General features: G+C 39.3%; 1 protein-coding gene across 2 annotated transcripts in view; it reads right to left on the bottom strand.

Annotated features, from left to right (window-relative positions):
- The window catches only part of GRM1 (glutamate metabotropic receptor 1), a gene marked incomplete at both ends in the record, with an annotated part of 358,531 nt that extends 341,801 nt beyond the window's left edge, over nt 1–16,730 (bottom strand). The window contains 2 exons of one of the 2 annotated variants that reach the window (XM_082668595.1): nt 14,858–15,868; nt 16,486–16,730. In XM_082668595.1, the coding sequence (XP_082524721.1) occupies nt 14,858–15,557 (700 nt within the window). Of the gene's footprint in view, nt 1–14,857; nt 15,869–16,485 lie in introns of those variants that run through there. The other variant, XM_082668596.1, reaches the window with a different exon arrangement.
- Between the last annotated feature and the right edge of the window lie 1,263 nt (nt 16,731–17,993).

Here is a 17,993-nt window from a genome sequence, read left to right as displayed (position 1 = left end):
TTGGAAACTGAAAAATTAGTCTACTATTTTGTTTAATTTACAGTGATAGGGCTAGGCAATGAGAACTGATGTGAAGCCCTGCAAGCTCTTAAATCATCAAACCTCTTACTAAGGCAGAAAAAGGGACTGAAACAACCCTCCTCACTTAATTCAATTAAACAAATATTTATGGAGTGTCGGCTATGTGCAAGACACTGTTCTAACTGCTGGAGATACATCAGTGAACTCGACAAAACAAAGAACCCACACTCCAAAAATTTACCTTCCATCAGGGGATATATTCTATTGGGGCAGAATATTCTAGTAGGAGAAGGCATACATGTAACCAGAAATTTGATTAACTACAATGCTACATTCAGCAATTATTCAGGCTAGTTAATGCATAGTTTTAAAAATCACTGAATGTAAGAAATGAATAGATAAATATCTTTAGCATCATTTTCTAAATATGTACATTTTAAAAGCCATTTTTTGCCTATTTCAGGAGCATAGAGTATTGCCTTGAGACATGTATAAATGACTCTGAAGGAAATAATTCATAAACCATCTCGGTGCACTATCATAAAATGTATATATTATCAGAAGGGGGGCTTCCAGAGGTTCTACCCAAATTGTGGTACACAGACCAGCAGTATCAATGCCACCTGAGAGCCTGGTAGAAATGCAGACTCTCAGGTCCATCCCAGGACTACTGAATCAGAATCTGCAATTTATCGAGTTTCCAGGTGATCTGTATGCACACTAACGTTTGAGAAGCACTGCTCTAGTGCATTCCTCTGCACCTAGAAGAGCCTAAAAATAATCTTCTGAAAAGGAGAATATAAGCACTTCAAAAAGTAATCATTCACTCAATATTGTTTTTTATTTTTAAGAAGTCACTTCAAGTAAAATTTTACTTTCAAAATGACAGATCAAGGATATTACATACTAAGCTTTCCTTTGGCACGTACCAACACAGAAGAAAAAATGAAATTTGCCTTTTCATGGTTTCAAATCTACCACAGCTAACCAAAAACAAAGGGTAGTTCATGCCTCACATATACTAATGTGTAGGGCCTCCCTCTACACTGTGATTAAATGACCATCTTCCCTAACAGGTGTAAGAGACATAGGGTCTTTTGGATGTTGCATCCTACATCGAGCTTAGTTTCCCAAGGAATTATGGTCTGGCAGGCACATGATGAGAACACCAGGAAAAGTTAGGAACTGGTAGAAAGCAGGCTGCCTATCCATTTGTCACCGAACAGTCACTTTATAAACAGATTTATCTTTTCCTAAGAATAAGAAGAGGGGAGAACAGGAAAGGAGGCTGTTGAAAATTCACAGAGGCACAGCAGCCCTACTCAGCGCTGACCTCAGAAAAGAGAGAGCATGTTTCACCCACAGTACACACCCTGCCAAAATGGGGCAACATACCCCAGCACGGCCACCAAGCAGACCCAGAATGCACCGAAGGAAGGAAAAGACAGCAGTGAGCAGAGAATCTGTGAGCCAGAGGAAGGCCTTTTTCACTAAGTTGAAGGAGTATGATTCTCCTCTGGTCCATGATCAATGCTCAAAGATTCTTCTGTCACACTAAACATACAAGAAATTTTTCTTCCATCTTTCACATATTCAACTATGAATGTAACAAAACCTCCCAACCTTCTACATTTAAGAAAACCTCTCAGCCTCTATTACTGTCTGTTTCATAACATACAGAAACTGCAGTAGGGATCTGTATCTACATTAGAGTCACTTTCACTTATACATGTGTGTATTAATATCCTCATTCCTCTTAAAATGGAGTTGAGGGGTTCTGCAATTATAGAAAGTAAAAAATAATGCTGTTGAGGTAAGGTGGAAGACGCTAATATGCACACATATAAACTAAACATTTTCTGTGCTTGAGCATCAAATTTAGGTTTGAGCTTCCTGGTAGGCAAAGAGAGAAAGGGAAAAGGCAATACTCTCATTACCATTTAAGATGAAACATGTCAGTTCTTCAAGAGAGAAATGATTTCATCATATTTAAAGTCTAAAAAGAATTGTTAACAACGGACTTTATACAAGGGGCATTGAACAACAAAATAGTATCTTCAACAACAAAAAATGTGAAAATTATAAAGCATTATTTACATTTCCAATCCTTGTTCTGACCTTTAAGAAATGAAAAGGGACAGTATTAAAATGCAATTTAGAAAATGCAATTCTTTAGGAAGAGTAAATAGAGTTAGGTATTTGGTATTCTGGAAACCTAATTTATGCAAAGTGGTTGATAGCGATCTCTTAGACAATATTTTTAAGTTACAATTCCCTCATCTGGCCTTGTGACAGGAGATGGATAAAGGATAATTCTAGGCTATGATCTCTGGTGATCACCTGGTATCCTACATAATTAACTAGAGAAATATTCTGGTGTTTTGGACATTGGGCTAGCAGGTGGCCAAGTTAATGAACTGCTATGAAAGCTGAGACTCCTCCCTTGTATCTGTGGCCTATACACTACTGGAAAGAATATCAAAACAGTATAAAACTGACACTACTAGAAATTCATAGTTTCCAGTAACAATTGGGTCCTCTAAAAATTTGCTCTACTTGTGTTTGACCTACTCCCTATCCCTTTCCATCTGCCTCATTGAATAATTGAGAAAACAAAGGTTGCCCCTTCTTTTCTCTCCTTCTCCAAACTTAACAGTACCATCACCCAGGGGAAGGACTTCTCCCATTCGTGTGGCCCAGCCATGATTTCTTCTTGCCTCCTCCGCAACTTTGCTTCATCAATTATCTTCAAACTTTCCTTTTCTACCATTCTTTTCCATCATCCTTTAAAACTGCTTAAGTCTTTTGCATCCCAGAGAATGTTTTCACTTGGAAGTGCATTTCTGTCTAGGTACCATCCTATCTCTCAATTTCCCTTCTCAGTCTCTGGGAACAATGCTGTATACCTGCAGCCTCCACTTCCTCCTGGCCTCTGCCCTTCCAATGGGTTTAGAAATTAAAGGATTCTTGAAGGGCAGAAGCTAAGAGGAAGTAGAGGCTACTGGTATGGAGCACTGTTTCAGTAACCCTCCCCTCCCTGTCAGCTCAGTGATATTTGTCACCGTTTTCTTCTTGAAACTTTCTCCTCCCTTGGCTTCAGTGATGTCTGGTTCTCTCCTAGTTCTTCCTCTTTCTCCTTCTAGTTTTCTAACTGTTCCTTCTCCATCCTTTTTCTGGATCCTCTTCCTCATTTTAAACTTCCTCAAAGTTCTGCCCTTAGCTCTCTTCTCTTCACTCTATATTCTCTCCCTTGGCAGTTTCATCTGCTCCTGTGGTATTAGCCACAGCCATTTGCTGACAAATCTCAAATCTACCTCCCTTTTCAGATATTTGGCCCATGAGATGACTCAACTTTATTGTCCCATAGATACCTCATACTGAACAAGTCTCAAACTCATGTTTTCCCAATCTGTGCTTCCTCTTTTTATTCCCTATTTAGTTGTATAAAATGGAAACACGGGAGTCATTCTAGACATTCTCCTTGATCCTCAGAGCCAATCAGTCACTAAATCCTAATTTCCCTACTAAATGGCTGTCAAATCCATTCTTACCCGTCCATTCCCTTTGACACTTCCTTTAGTAAAGCTCTTATTATATCTTGAATAAGTTGATTAAACTGCTTTTTCTCCATCACTCCCCCAACTACCAATGGCCTGTCAACTTGTGTGCTAACTTCTAAACTGACACCTTTTCTTAATCTGTCCTCGCCAAAGTTTTCAGGATGTCCTTTCCAATATATAAATCTGATCATGTTTCCTCCCTGTTTAAAATCCTTCACTGGCTTACCAAACTTACAAAATTGAATCTAAATTCCTTGGCTTGTCAAGTCTGTCCATTCATGACCTCAGTCTTTCCTGCATTTTCAGTTTGATCCTTCCCCACTCCTTTCCCTGAACATATATTCCAGAATTAGTGATATATTTAGAGTTTCCTGAACATACTTAGTTTTATACATCAATATTTTTACACTTCTCTGTGTCCTCCTCTGATTCTTCTAATGAAGTGAACTTCAAATGTCACCTCCTTTGGAAGCTTCTATGTGGTTTTCCTCACTTCTTTCCCTGGCCCAGAGAAAGCTGGTCACACCTCCGTCTGTCACCTCTCTAATCCATACCTACTCCTATGGTTGTACTTATCAAACTGAATGGTAATCACCATATGGTGAGCTTCCTGATAGAGGGATTATCTATAGTTCATCTATCTCTGGTCATCAATGACATAGCAGAGGGCCTGACCCAGAGAATATGCTCACTAACATTTACTTAATTAAAAGAGAAATTTGAAATGGTCTTTTTTCCCAACAGTGGTCAACCTGTTGACCAAAAAGTGAAAATATACATTGTATATTTATTTATCCAGGAAAAGGTGATATTATTTGTTTATTGTAATTTGTTTCTACTGTTTCAATATCCTCGAATCACCTGTTAAATTCTACTGTAAACAGTTTCTCCTCTTGAACATACTGTCCGCAATTTGTCTATTGATATTTTTTGTTCTACCGTTTATAATGTACAGATTATATAATGTGTTAGAGTACCAAAAAGAACAGAGGAAACTGCCTCAGTGTATCCAGCAATAATTGCAGAATAAGCTATACAACCAAAGAGCTTTCACTTAGAGCCACTTGCTAGGGATGCAATTGTTATGAAGGAAGAGGAAAGAAGCCGAATGTGCTGCTCAGAGTTAGCAAATTAGCAAGATATACCCCTTCTCTCTTTATTTGCACACTCTCACCCCAAGACGTTCCTGTATTTACTTCATACACGCTCTCCTGCACTAAGGACATCTTCTTATTTAAGGTTACAGTGGCCTGGTAAGCATAATGAGATCTGACACTTATTGAGCTCTATACACAGAACTGTCTCATTTCATGTGCACAATAACCTTAAGCGGCTGTTTTTGGACATTTTTACCTTGATGGCTCTCTAAATATGGCTGATTCCATGAAATTTTGGGTCAGTCCTATCCCTGACCCCTGGAATCCACCCCTGCCCATCCTTTTTTAATTTTCGCATCCTTATCCACTATTCAGCACCCCTGGTTACTTGTTATAGAGATGGTACCACAGAGCTGTCTGAGTGAATGTGATCTCCCACTCTTGACCACAGACCTCACAGGGATAGAATGGTTCCTTCCTTCGTTTCTTTAAAAAAAAAAAAAAAAAAGTCCTCCTCTGCAGTCTTTATTTTTCTGCACTGAAGGAGCTGGGGGGGAAATGACATATTTATAATCTCCTCAACTACAGTTTCATGTGGAGTAGACACTTTAAGCTGGAAATTCATTTTCTCTGAGAAAGGACCTTTATTTCAAGTTGGTAACAAGCACAAATATAGAGGTAGAGTTGCTCAAATCCAGGGAAGAATCAGATCAAATGAGAAAATGCTTGACGCAGACTTTCCACGGGAATGTGGAGAGCAGGTGAGTTGGAAGCAAGAGAAGTTAAATAGGCTTGTATTGTTCAAGGGCTTTTTGGTGTTTAAGAGATTTGAGCTATGAGTTCTTGGTGAGTTCAAGGTGCCAGACTGTGGACAGAGTGCATGGGCTGCTGAAGTGAAGGTGAAGGACACAGAGTTGAGATCAATGACCTATGAGGGTAGGTATCAATGGGTCACACACATGAATGCTGGAATCACGCAAGAGTACTGAAAGGAAGACTCTCAGCAGTGAGAATGAGTTTTCAGTGACAGAAGAGTCTCCTGCAAGCTGCTAAATGACTGCAGCAATGTTGGGAAGAACAAAGCTGGGCCAGATGATATAAACCTACCTCACAGGAGAGAGGAATGTATGTGGGTGGCCCATGTGATTTAAAAATAAACAATCAAACTCTTAGAGGAAAACATAGGCAGAACACTCTATGACATAAATCACAGCAAGATCCTTTTTGACCCACCTCCTAGAGAAATGGAAATAAAAACACAAATAAACAAATGGGACCTAATGAAACTTAAAAGCTTTTGCACAGCAAAGGAAACCATAAACAACACCAAAAGACAACCCTCAGAATGGGAAAAAATATTTGCAAATGAAGCAACTGACAAAGGATTAATCTCCAAAATTTATAAGCAGCTCATGCAGCTCAATAACGAAGAAACAAACAACCCAATCCAAAAGTGGGCAGAAGACCTAAATAGACATTTCTCCAAAGAAGATATACAGACTGCCAACAAACACATGAAAGAATGCTCAACATCATTAATCATTAGAGAAATGTAAATCAAAACTACAATGAGATATCATCTCACACCAGTCAGAACGGCCATCATCAAAAAATCTAGAAACAATAAATGCTGGAGAGGGTGTGGAGAAAAGGGAACACTCTTGCACTGCTGGTGGGAATGTGAATTGGTACAGCCACTATGGAGAACAGTATGGAGGTGCCTTAAAAAACTAAAAATAAAACTACCATACGACCCAGCAATCCCACTACTGGGCGTATACCCTGAGAAAACCATAATTCAAAAAGAGTCATGTACCACAATGTTCATTGCAGCTCTATTTACAATAGCCCAGAGATGGAAACAACCTAAGTGTCCATCATCGGATGAATGGATAAAGAAGATGTGGCACATATATACAATGGAATATTACTCAGCCATAAAAAGAAACGAAATTGAGCTATTTGTAATGAGGTGAATAGAGCCTAGAGTCTGTCATACAGAGTGAAGTAAGTCAGAAAGAGAAAAACAAATACCGTATGCTAACACATATATATGGAATTTAAGAAAAAAAAATGTCATGAAGAACCTAGGGGTAAGACAGGAATAAAGACACAGACCTACTAGAGAATAGACTTGAGGATATGGGGAGGGGGAAGGGTAAGCTGTGACAAAGCGAGAGAGTGGCATGGACATATATACACTACCAAACGTAAAACAAATAGCTAGTGGGAAGCAGCCGCATAGCACAGGGAGATCAGCTGGTGCTTTGTGACCACCTAGAGGGGTGGGATAGGGAGGGTAGGAGGGAGGGAGACGCAAGAGGGAAGAGATATGGGAGCATATGTATATGTATAACTGATTCAGTTTGTTATAAAACAGAACTAACACACCATTGTAAAGCAATTATACTCCAATAAAGATGTAAAAAAAATAAAATTAAATAAAAATAAACAATCAATAGATCCTTGGGTTAGGAAAGTATCTAACGCAAATTTGAATAAGTCCTGGCTTTGTTACTAATGAATGTTATGGTCTTAGGCAGGTCATTTTATTTTCCCGGGCCTTTGTTTTCTCATTTGCAACATGAAACCTATAGCACAAGCTGAACTTTTATCTTAACCATGAATTGCATTTTTATTTTATGTTACTAAGTTTTAGATTCAAAAGTCTTCACCTTATTAACTGATTTCATGTATGTGTTCAACTTTCATCAGCTAAGAAGGGCTAACTGATGGCAGTTTAACAAAAGCAAATGAAAGCTAGTTATACATACTGTTTCCTTGTTCTCTGAAACACTGCTGTGAGTAAATAACATGGTAGTGATTATCATTCCCATTTTATAAATAAAACTGAGATGAATGTATATTATTTCCCATAGTCTTTTATGCATTTTTTCTTTCAAGTGATTAAATGTACTTTCTGTAACCCATAAGCCTTTAACTACCTATATATTTCTATGTCTCTTCCAACAGACTATAGGACCCTTGAGGACAATAATAATAACAGTAATGAAATAATAATAACTATTATTATTATTTTAATTTATGTGTTCCTAGTGCCAAGACCAATGTCTGATACATAGCAGATGCATGAATTTATCAATGAATAAATGGTCATGTCTTCATTAGAAAGCAAAATAAGTTACTTGGCGAAAAAAGAAATGCTCCCCAAAATCTCCTTGTCCTTCAATTGCCAATTAAGGCTTTTATCTGAATCATTTAGATATTGCCTTGAATCTTCAATTTATTGGCCATGAAGTAACTAAAATAGATGATCATAAAATTGATAAATGATCATTTCTGATCACCAAGTTTCTGCTTGAGCCAACACTCTTCATAAAAACATTAATGCTGGTATTTGGTACCACAATGCCTTAAGTTTAAGAAAGCAAAACTTCCCATGAGACTGAAGAAAATTAAAATTATAATTTTTCATGAAAATTAAAAATGTAGACATTTATAGAAGACAATTAAGCATGAAAATTAGTAGAACTTGCACACATAAAGTACATAAATATTTCTACATAAGTTTAAAATCTAATGATAGCTCTTTGATGGATAAGACAGCTACATCATTTTGACAAGACTTTATGTCTCAGCCTGACTCCGATTTTCAACTACAGCTTCTCTGAAAACTGACAACCTCTCCTACTGAGATGTTGCTTCCAAAATAATGTCAGAACAGCATGCACTATGAGCTGATTTTTTCAGTGATTGTAGGTGCTTACTAAACTACTGTGTCCTCAGCCATGGTTTCCCAGCCCTCTGTGGTCTTTGCTGAAAATATGGCTTCTGACAAATTTCTTTATGATGACACCACTCCAGCCACCTCCCAGAAAGTTATTAAAAATCCATAAAACCATCATTATATATTAGCTCCATAGACCACCAGGAGAAAAACTTGTAGTGTTTATAGAGGAATGGCAACTGCAAAGCCACATGATAGAAACACAGAATAGAAGTTGTCATCACCATCTACCCGATGCAGGCCAGCTGCTGTAAACTTTGTGCGAAAGCAAATGAAGTCACAGGGTGATTGATGGTATGGCAGAAGAATCAAGAAGAGTTCAAGATTTCTCAAAATAATAAAGGTGTCTCATTTTTTCATCTTTGTATTTCACCTTAATCCTTTGTACATAGAACCTGTTAACTAAATACTGATTAACTAACTTAGAAAATGGCTTAATAAGTCTAGTCAATATAGAAAAAAATAACAAAGACAAACTCAAAAGTATGACAATCTGGGCCATTTTTGATAAGAGTGAGTGGCTTTATATTTTTCAACAGGCTTCAAGATTACCACTGTATCCCAGCATAAGTAACAGTTGACATTCACAACGATTACTTCGTATATTCAAGAAAAGTTCCTATTAAATTCAGCACTCTCTTTAAAAGATGCCAGGGAACTATATAATATAATTTGCAAAGACTACCTTGTAACATGTTTAAAGTGTAAAAGGTTGGAGTTTAAAGAAGTCAACTCTCAAGTACCCAGGTTAGTCAGTCAAGAGAATCAAGGTTCTCGGTAAACAAGGTAGGATGCGAACACTGTTTTTAAATCACAAATAGGGTAACTTATGACTGTGCCTGGATTTATTCTGTCCAGACACCCACTCTTGCTAGTAATGTATGTGCTCTTGGCCAAAGTTCACAGCAAGTTGAACATATTAAATCTAAGTCCATGTTGTTTAAACATAAAGAATCGTGATTTTAAAACCTACTTATTGCAGGCCTGTTAATTACACCAAAATTCTCCTGGCCCTTCAGGATTGCAAAACTGAAGATATCTTTGACTCTTTGTCTCTAACTCTTTGGCACATCGAATTCTCCTATAAAGTATTCCTTTGAAGTACTTTTATTCTTCCTAATTATTTTAACAGCCTAGTACCTAGAATTCTACAAACATAAACTTTCATGGCTAGTTTTCTCCCTCCCCATCCAATGCAGCTTCCCTACACATTTCAGTAAGAATTCACTTTCTTTTAACTATCTTTGAATCATATCAAACTCTGCTTTGACATTTCTTTCTTGAAATCAAAACTCTTTGGCTCATGCTTCAAGATTCTCCATTATTTATCCTTCATATAGATAAATAGTCATTGAATCACAGAATATAAGAACCCACATTTGAGTTGCTATCTTTATTATTAGTTCCCGGCCCACACTCTCCACTCCAGCCAAGAAGACCTGCTTATTTTATTCCCCATGGGGACATTCTTACTACTGCTTTTATCTTTTACAAATGCCATATTAAAAAACGAATCAAAATTCCCTTTTCTCCAGCTTTTTTCTAGCTAATTACACTCACCAATATTTTCTTTCAGTGTTCGCTAAACACATATAAACTCATGTTTCTAAATGTCTATACTGTAATAATTTGTTTTTACTCATTTTACATGTGTTCAAACTGTAATCCCTTTAGAGTGTAAAGAACTTAGTAACTGAGACCAAGTCTTCAAATTTCTTATAAACAGTTTTTGGGATAGTAAATTTTTTATTAGAATTGTAAATGTGCTGTGATGATTTTTCTACTTTTATGCTATTTATTTATTTATCTATGAAGTGGTATAGTATGTAATGAAAAAACTTACTGTCAAGGTAATTCATAACAGGCTGAGTGACCACCAGATTAGTAGTTTGCTGGTAATGGGCTATGGGAATTTACATTTGACTCTCTCTTACTCAGTTTTATCATATATAGTCAAATCTTGAGGACACAAAGCTGGGATGCTAAGATGAATTAAATAATCAAAGTCCCATAACTTATTGATAAGGCAGATTTAAGCTAAATATTCTACATTTAAAAGGAAACAAAAAACAAAGTCTTACTCTTAGAATAATAATAATAATAACAATATTAAAAATTACCAAGCATAAAAGAAAGGAGATGTAGCCTAGTATCAGCTCATATTTTTAAAAAGACTTTTGGATAATAACTTATCTAAGATCTACTTGAGTTATCTGTGATTATAAGGGAACTAAAAATTACAATATATGGGTGAAGGAACTGGTGAGGTATAGCATAAAAGAGAGAGAGTTCATTGATAATAAATATCACGTGGAAGAGAAATTCGAATTGCTTGGATGATTCCCAGTAGTCGATAGAAACTTCAGGGAGTCAGGTCATTAAATAGAAAAACTGACTAATAGGTGAAATTCTTCCTCTGAATTTAAGTTGTGTATTCTCCAACTCTCATTAGAAATCCTAATCACAATTAGGAGACTTAGAGCATATGGGAACGACTTCTGGGCAAAGATGTAATAATGGTGTTTTAAGCATCTTTAACTGGTTGGCCTAAATAACCTTTCAAGACATTCTACTCCTTATATTGTGATAAAACAGAACATTTATTAAGGTGACTTACTGTGAAAATAGTTTGGAATCGAGATAAGAAAGGTATAAAGAAAGTTGCTGGTGCATATATAGAAAAATATGATATTTAGTAGAAATAAAATTCTTATATGTAATTGCATTAGCTAAAGTAAAATAGTTAACTGATGTTCTTATGATTTAGGAGGATTTTCCTCTGATGCCTTTAGACTTTTAGAGTGTTTTATATCAAATAGAGCAAAGCTTCTAAAAAGAAAAAGAGAAGCCAAAGAAGGCCAATCTCATGTAAAGTGTAAGCAAATGTCCAAAAATGTCCAAAAAAAGGTACAATGAAAACATAACTGTAAACAAAAGCGTACAGCAGCATCACTAAATCCCTTATCACATACTTCTCTGACACTATGAGACAAAATATTAAGAGAGAAGGGTTTAAAACAAATGAAAATGTATTCAACCCCAAAACTTAACTTTCTGAAGCTACAAACTCAAAGAATATTCTTTTTGGACTCAACCAAAGCTTTGATTTAATCAACTAGAATTATTTTTTAAGTATTGTTTTCTACAATTTTTTGAAATGATAAATTTGTTTTTTTGATGGGGAATCTACATTTTATCAGAAGGATGGAATACAATGTCCTTGGCCGAGATATTCTTCACAGAAGTAGGCTATTTTTGTATTCTATGATTAGCATATTTAAAGACACATGCCAGGTGAGCAGCTTGCTCCAAAGTGCACTCGATTTTTCTTTGTGGACAAGGCTCTGTTGCTTCAGTACCCTCCCTTTGACAGATCCTAATTCAATACTCCTCTCAGGAAATAATCCTGAAAAATCTTCTGGAGAGCCTGTTGCTGGTAACTTCATGTGAACTGATCCTCTTTTTATGTCAGGTAAACTGACAGTTATGACAAGAGGACAAGTGTGGCACAAATGACGTGGTAGAAGATTGAAAAGTATGTAAAAGAATATAACAACTGAATTCTAACTGATTAAAACAAAACCAGAAAACACCTCCAAGCTTAACTTCAATATAAAGTAAAATAATAAAGGGATATAAAACTTTAGAAAGAATAGGATGCTCCATCTATGGTTTTAAAGTCAAGCAATATTAACCATAGAAATGAAGGTATGCTAATCTAGTCACCTATTACTTTTAATGTTAACTATACTAGGCTAACTTCTAATAAAAGAAATTGTGATGATAAACTGACTAGAGAATGGCTAATTTGGAAAGGAGAGGTGAAGGTCACTGGAGGTCCCAGAATTTCTAAACTCCAAATTGCTAATATCCAGACAATCTAGCTTCCTTCCTGAATAGTGCCCAGATGGCAGAGACAACACTGATATGTGGTCTTAGCTGCTTTTTGACAGGGAACTGTCACCAGTAGGTGACCCCATCAGTCTGAAGACAGGAAAATTACTAGATGATGCAAGAAAGTGCCTGCAGGCCAGTACACTATGGGTCCCTGAGAAGCAGGAGGGCAGAACCTCAGAAAAAATAAATTTTCAGTTGGAGCTTATACAAAGGACACTGTTATATTTCTTTGCAGATAGAAGAAAATAAAAGCAATTTAGTTTCCACAGAATTATATCTAATAAGAGAGGAAACAAATTCTCTTTGAGAAGAAATAAGATATATATAAAAGGCAAGGTGAATGGCATCATTTCTTGGTAATAAAATAGACACCAAAGTTAGCTCTAATGCTGTTCTATGAACACAATCTAGTCTGTAATCAACTATTATAATGCTATCGGACATTATCCTTGCCACACAACCCAAGTCAGAAGGCAGAAAGGGAACAAAGTAATCCAAACTAACACAAGGGTGGAATTTTAATATCAGCCCTTCCTCAACATAATTTGTAAACACAAGTCCAATTAATTTTCCAAAAAGACAACTCTAGTTGTCAGAAAGCGCTATTAGCAATTATTTTTAGCAAAAGGATGCAACTGGAAAACATACTGAAGGGGGGAGGGGGAATCTTTTCTCCACTCCTCTCCACCCCCAAAATAAAATGACATAATAAAATATAAAAAATAAAACTACCTTGTAAAAATGATGTATTACTTCTCCTTGAAGGAGGTATTTACACTTTTAATATCTATAATCAATTACCTAGCTCATTTGAGGGGGAACTATTAAATAATTAAATAAATCACATTCAATCTACTTTTTGCCATTCCCTTTTAGAGAGATCGCTCTAATGCTGATAATTAACACATTTTTAACTTGGGCTTTCAAGATGGTCCATCTAAGCACTGGAGGAAACTATACTAAACAAAAAAATGTAGGAAATTAACATTAACCATAAAAATGTAAGGAGTTAAAATCTGAACTTAAATCTGTGTCTTAAAAGAGTAATATGTGATTTTGTTGAAAAAGAGGCAGGCAGTTCACTATGAAAAATCAAGATTCAGAAATAGGATTCAGTTTTTAGAACTCACAACACTGCAACAGGAAGGTGTTGTGTTTTTTTTTCCAAAATCAAAGTCTGAAATTTCTACACAATTTTTGTTTGTCCTAAAAACTCTGCTCCCTTTAAAGTTAAAGCATCAGTGTTCATTAACATAACCATATCACCATTTCAGTAAGAATGTTTCTTAATTTCTGTATCAGACTTCACACCAGTAACTGAATACTGTATAACAGTTAAAAGAACATGAAGTCATACCTATGGCCTTTCTGTTAATAATTTGATATTAAGAAATATAAATGCAGCAATACCTTCAAGATTCTCTTCCATATGCCAGCATATACACGTGAATTGTCCTGGACATTAATTCGTAACCTGGGTCTCAATTTCTCTATAAACCTGAGGGAGTTAAAAGTAGATGACTCAAAAGTTTCATTTTATCCAACAATCAGTATAGGATAAGATGAGAAGAGTAAAGAAAGTCTATATATAATAAATTATTTGAGAATGCATGTCTGTAAGACTCTGTATAAATCAAAGTTTTTAACCTCAGGTATAATCTATTTCACTTTTAAAAGCTATTTTAAACATGATATCTACTATCATTTTATTAGTAATTTATAATTTGTCTAACTTTAAATTCTAATAAGCAAAGTCATTGTGTTAGAAAGCAAACAAACAAACTAGAAACCAAAATTCAAATCCAAGAGGTCATCAGTGCTATTGCTCATAAGACAAGATAATTCTTGGGGAAAGTGAGGGCATATGGACAATTTTAACTGATTAAGTAGGAAAAAAATAATAACTATTTAAATTATTTACTTTTCCTTTGTATCTAAGGTACCCCAGAATTTAAAACATAAGTTTCTGATATATTGAGGGAGATGACTGCATTAATCCAATATTTACAGGTAAGTTATAAATGTGTAAGAAGGGGGCACACCAGAACAAAGAAGCACCTTCAGCTGTTCATGACAAGATAAAGCTTTCAAGTCCAGTTTAGGGGACAGCAGTTTGCTTTTTGGTTTTTGGTTTTTGGTTTTCTAACTGCTCACATTGGATTAGTCTATTAAGCTTGGAAAATCATAGCCAGTCACTTAAGGGTAGTATAACATCTTGGGCAAATAAACACAAACTCAGAATATCAGGGCAAACAAATATGTAAGTCCAAAAACTACAACTGGGCACTGTTCATGGAAAGTTTGGTGTCTTTTTGGTTCCTGCTACCCCCAGAAACACCATGGGACAGTTTTCCTACACTATAATTATAGGAGGATGAGGATGCAAGGCAATGCCTGGATGGGCATGTATGGAGAAGGGTAAAGGCTCTTCCCACGGTGCTAGAAATAAACAGGAACAACACTGTGATCCCAAGCACACATCAAGCAATGCCCTGGCTTTCTGTGCACTTTTCTTCCCCAAATGCAATGCCTACCTTCCGTGTGGACCGCGGAGACATAGGTCCAATTGTAACGCTTGACTATGTCAAGCATCGCCCTTGCCTGCAAAGTGTCAGAAGGGACAACCCTCAGGAAGTATTTGTACAAAGTTTTGTCACTCAGGTCGATGCTTGTGGCGGAATATGCGATCTGGGGGATGTTGAAGAGCTGGAGCAGGTTCTGCACTTGAATGGCTACGGAGCTGGAGCCCGGGCCGATCACGCCGGCAATGGGCTTCTTAGTCCTGCCTGGGGGGAGGGTCTGGCCGTCAGGCAGGCACCGGTTGAGCCCGTCCTTCTCGTCTCGAATGGAAATCAGAGAGTCCCTGATGAACTCAATGCTCTGCTCCAGAGCCACAGAGGAGTGCCAGCAGGAATCTCGGATCTCACTGCCCAGGGTGATGTTGGGCAGAAGGACCGGGTCCGCGTTGATCTTATCCAACGTGTGGAACATGGCCTCCACCCTCTGGATGCCATACTGCTCCCTGATCTCCCCACACTTCCTCTCGGGGACCTTCTCGGCCGGAGGCTGGTGGTGGACTGAAAAGAGGGCCCCAATGATGACATCTCCGTCCATTCTGGCCACTGAGCGCTGAGACGAGGCTCCTGCCAGCAACAGTTTCCTGCCGGGGCCTCTGGGGAGAAGGGACATCTCCAAAAAGATAGCTGGGAAGAAAACCAAGAGGAGCCGGACCATTATGCTGAGGACGCCGTCCACAGCCGGCCAGCCGCGTTCCCACGCTGGTCCAGCCAGCAGGCTCTGCGCGCTCACAGTGCGGACCCGACGCCTGACGCCTGCTTCTCCCCCGTCGCCAACGCCGCTTGTCCGACTTCAGCTTCTGCACCCCCGCCTCCTTCCCCTCCTCCTCCTCCTCCTGGTCCTCCACGACCACCTTTACGCCCTGGTGGCGTCTTTAGGGGTATTCGAGTCCCCCTTCTTCACTGGTGCATCCAGGTAAACTGACCAATGGTACCATGGGAGTCGTGGTGGCTCGGGTGAGCTGGACGCTGCCGGCAAAACAGGAAGGAAGTCAAAGCTCCGTTATTACAGGACCTGTGTCAAAACTCTGGGGTCAGTGCTGGTTAAGAGTTGACCGGTGCATTTCATGATATGGGCTGGAAGGACATCATGATAGCGGCTGGAGGGACAGCTTGGGCGGCAGCTCTGGTCAAGGCGGAAGGTGGCGCGTTCGGCCCCCAGTATCCTCCTCCGTCCCGGGAGGCGCAGAGCCTCGCCGACCCGTCCCCTCCTGCAGCTCCAAGTCTCTTCCAGGTCCCCAAATACCCTCACGATTACTGACTGGAGGGGGAGGAGGGAAGAGGGAAAAAAAGGAGCTGCGTCTTTCGACCTTAGAGAACTTTCCGGATTTGAAAAGATCAACTTTTTTCCCCAGAAGAAATTTGGAAACTCTTTCATTATGAAGGCAGAAGCGCTACTTCAAAATAAACTCGAACCAGGGGTGCACATTTTACTTTAACTTTGAGGGGTTGAAGAGACCCTAACGTACTACCCAAGTAGTAAATATAAATTTGCCAGCTTGAGGAAATCCATATTAGTTACTAAGGCAACGCCTGGAAAAGTCTCCGCATGTCGGATTTTGGTACATCCCCCCTCCCTCCCCCACCCCAAGAAGTCAGCTTATTGTAGACGTTTAGGGGGAAAGGGTACAGATGAGGTAACTTGTTTCCCGCGACCCAGGATGGAGGGAGGGAATGGAGGGACCCCTGCACTTCCCTAAATCCAGACCTTTGGCTTTGCATAGTTGCTAGAAAGGGAACAGAGGGGAGCTTCCTGGTTGCTCTGGCGGCGGCAGCTCAGTCCTGCCGCCTTCAGAACCCTGGACAGTGCTTGGTCAAGCGGCTGAGGCATTCCTCCGCAGGGCCGTTTGCGGACGCTTTGACCAGCGAGTTGCAATTCTTTAACCTCCAGCCCCCAAGCCCGCCAACCCCCGACTTCACCAACCCCCCTCCCTGCGTTCTACACACACACACACACACACACACACACACACACACACACACACACACACACACACACACACACACACACACACCCCTCCTCGTTTCCCCAGTACCCCTCCATCCTCATTCTCTTCTCCTTGCAGCTACTGCTCCTCCAGGTATATTCAAACCCTACCACTTCGGGGGCAGAGGCGCCAAATCTCAGCCGCCTGCGGGGCTGAAGTTGGCTCTTTCCCTCGTCCCTCTCCGGCTCCCGTTTTCAAGGTGAGGGTCAGACGAGAAAGGAGCAAAGGGAGCAGGCGAGGAGCAAGAGCACAGGAGGTGAGGCAGGCAAAATAAGAAAGGCAACCCAGGCACCCATGCGTCCCGACGCTTCCCGGGGAAGCCGGACTAACAGAAAGAAATAATCGAGGATGCCTCTGGGACAAGGAGAAAAAATCCCATAGATTGGGACCTTGTGTCTGTCACTGTGGGTGGGTTCCCCCGCCGGGAGGTGTCTGCTCACCTGGGTCTGCTTGGAGAATTTGGACTTGAGACGGACCTGAGTCCGGGTAGGCAGCGCTGTGGTCCCCGGGCCAGAGTACCGCGGCCAAGCTCGGTTCGCAGACGCCTCAGCTCTAATCCAGACGGTGCAGGGATGCGATCTAGGCTGTACACTAGTGCCCTCTTTCTTCAGCACTATTTTACCGCAAGGAAAAAAGAGGGAGGAGGGAGGGAAAGAAACAAACAAACAAAAAAACAGGTCATCCAAGGCTTGTCTATTATCTCACGCATAAAAATCAGTCATTTAATGGAGGGGGGAGTGGATAAAATCTAGGGAGAATATTAATTCTTTTACTACTAGAGGGTTCTTAAAGAAGCTGCCAGCTATATGAATAGACAGATCTGGAGAAAGGAGTGGGGAATGGCTTAGGCTGCTTTACAGCGGATATTCCTTGTATGTATTTCAGGGACTCAAACACATTTTATCTCCCTGGAAGTAAAACCCCTACTGAGGGAAACAGAATAAATGCATTTGAAGACATCTATACAGGCTCTACTGGTAGGTTGCAAGGGAAAGGGTGAAGAGGCTGCATGGGGTGGGAGGAGTGGAAGGAGAGGTAGGCACAACATGAATCATGGGAAGCCAAATGAAGAGAGGCAAACCTTGGCTACATTTTCCAGGTCAAGA

Source organism: Grampus griseus (genome assembly GCF_964374135.1).
Source record: "Grampus griseus genome assembly, chromosome: 13".
NCBI classification, from domain to species: domain Eukaryota; kingdom Metazoa; phylum Chordata; class Mammalia; order Artiodactyla; family Delphinidae; genus Grampus; species Grampus griseus.
The sequence above is the reverse complement of the archived record's forward strand: the minus strand, read 5'-3'. Positions and strand labels throughout refer to the sequence as shown.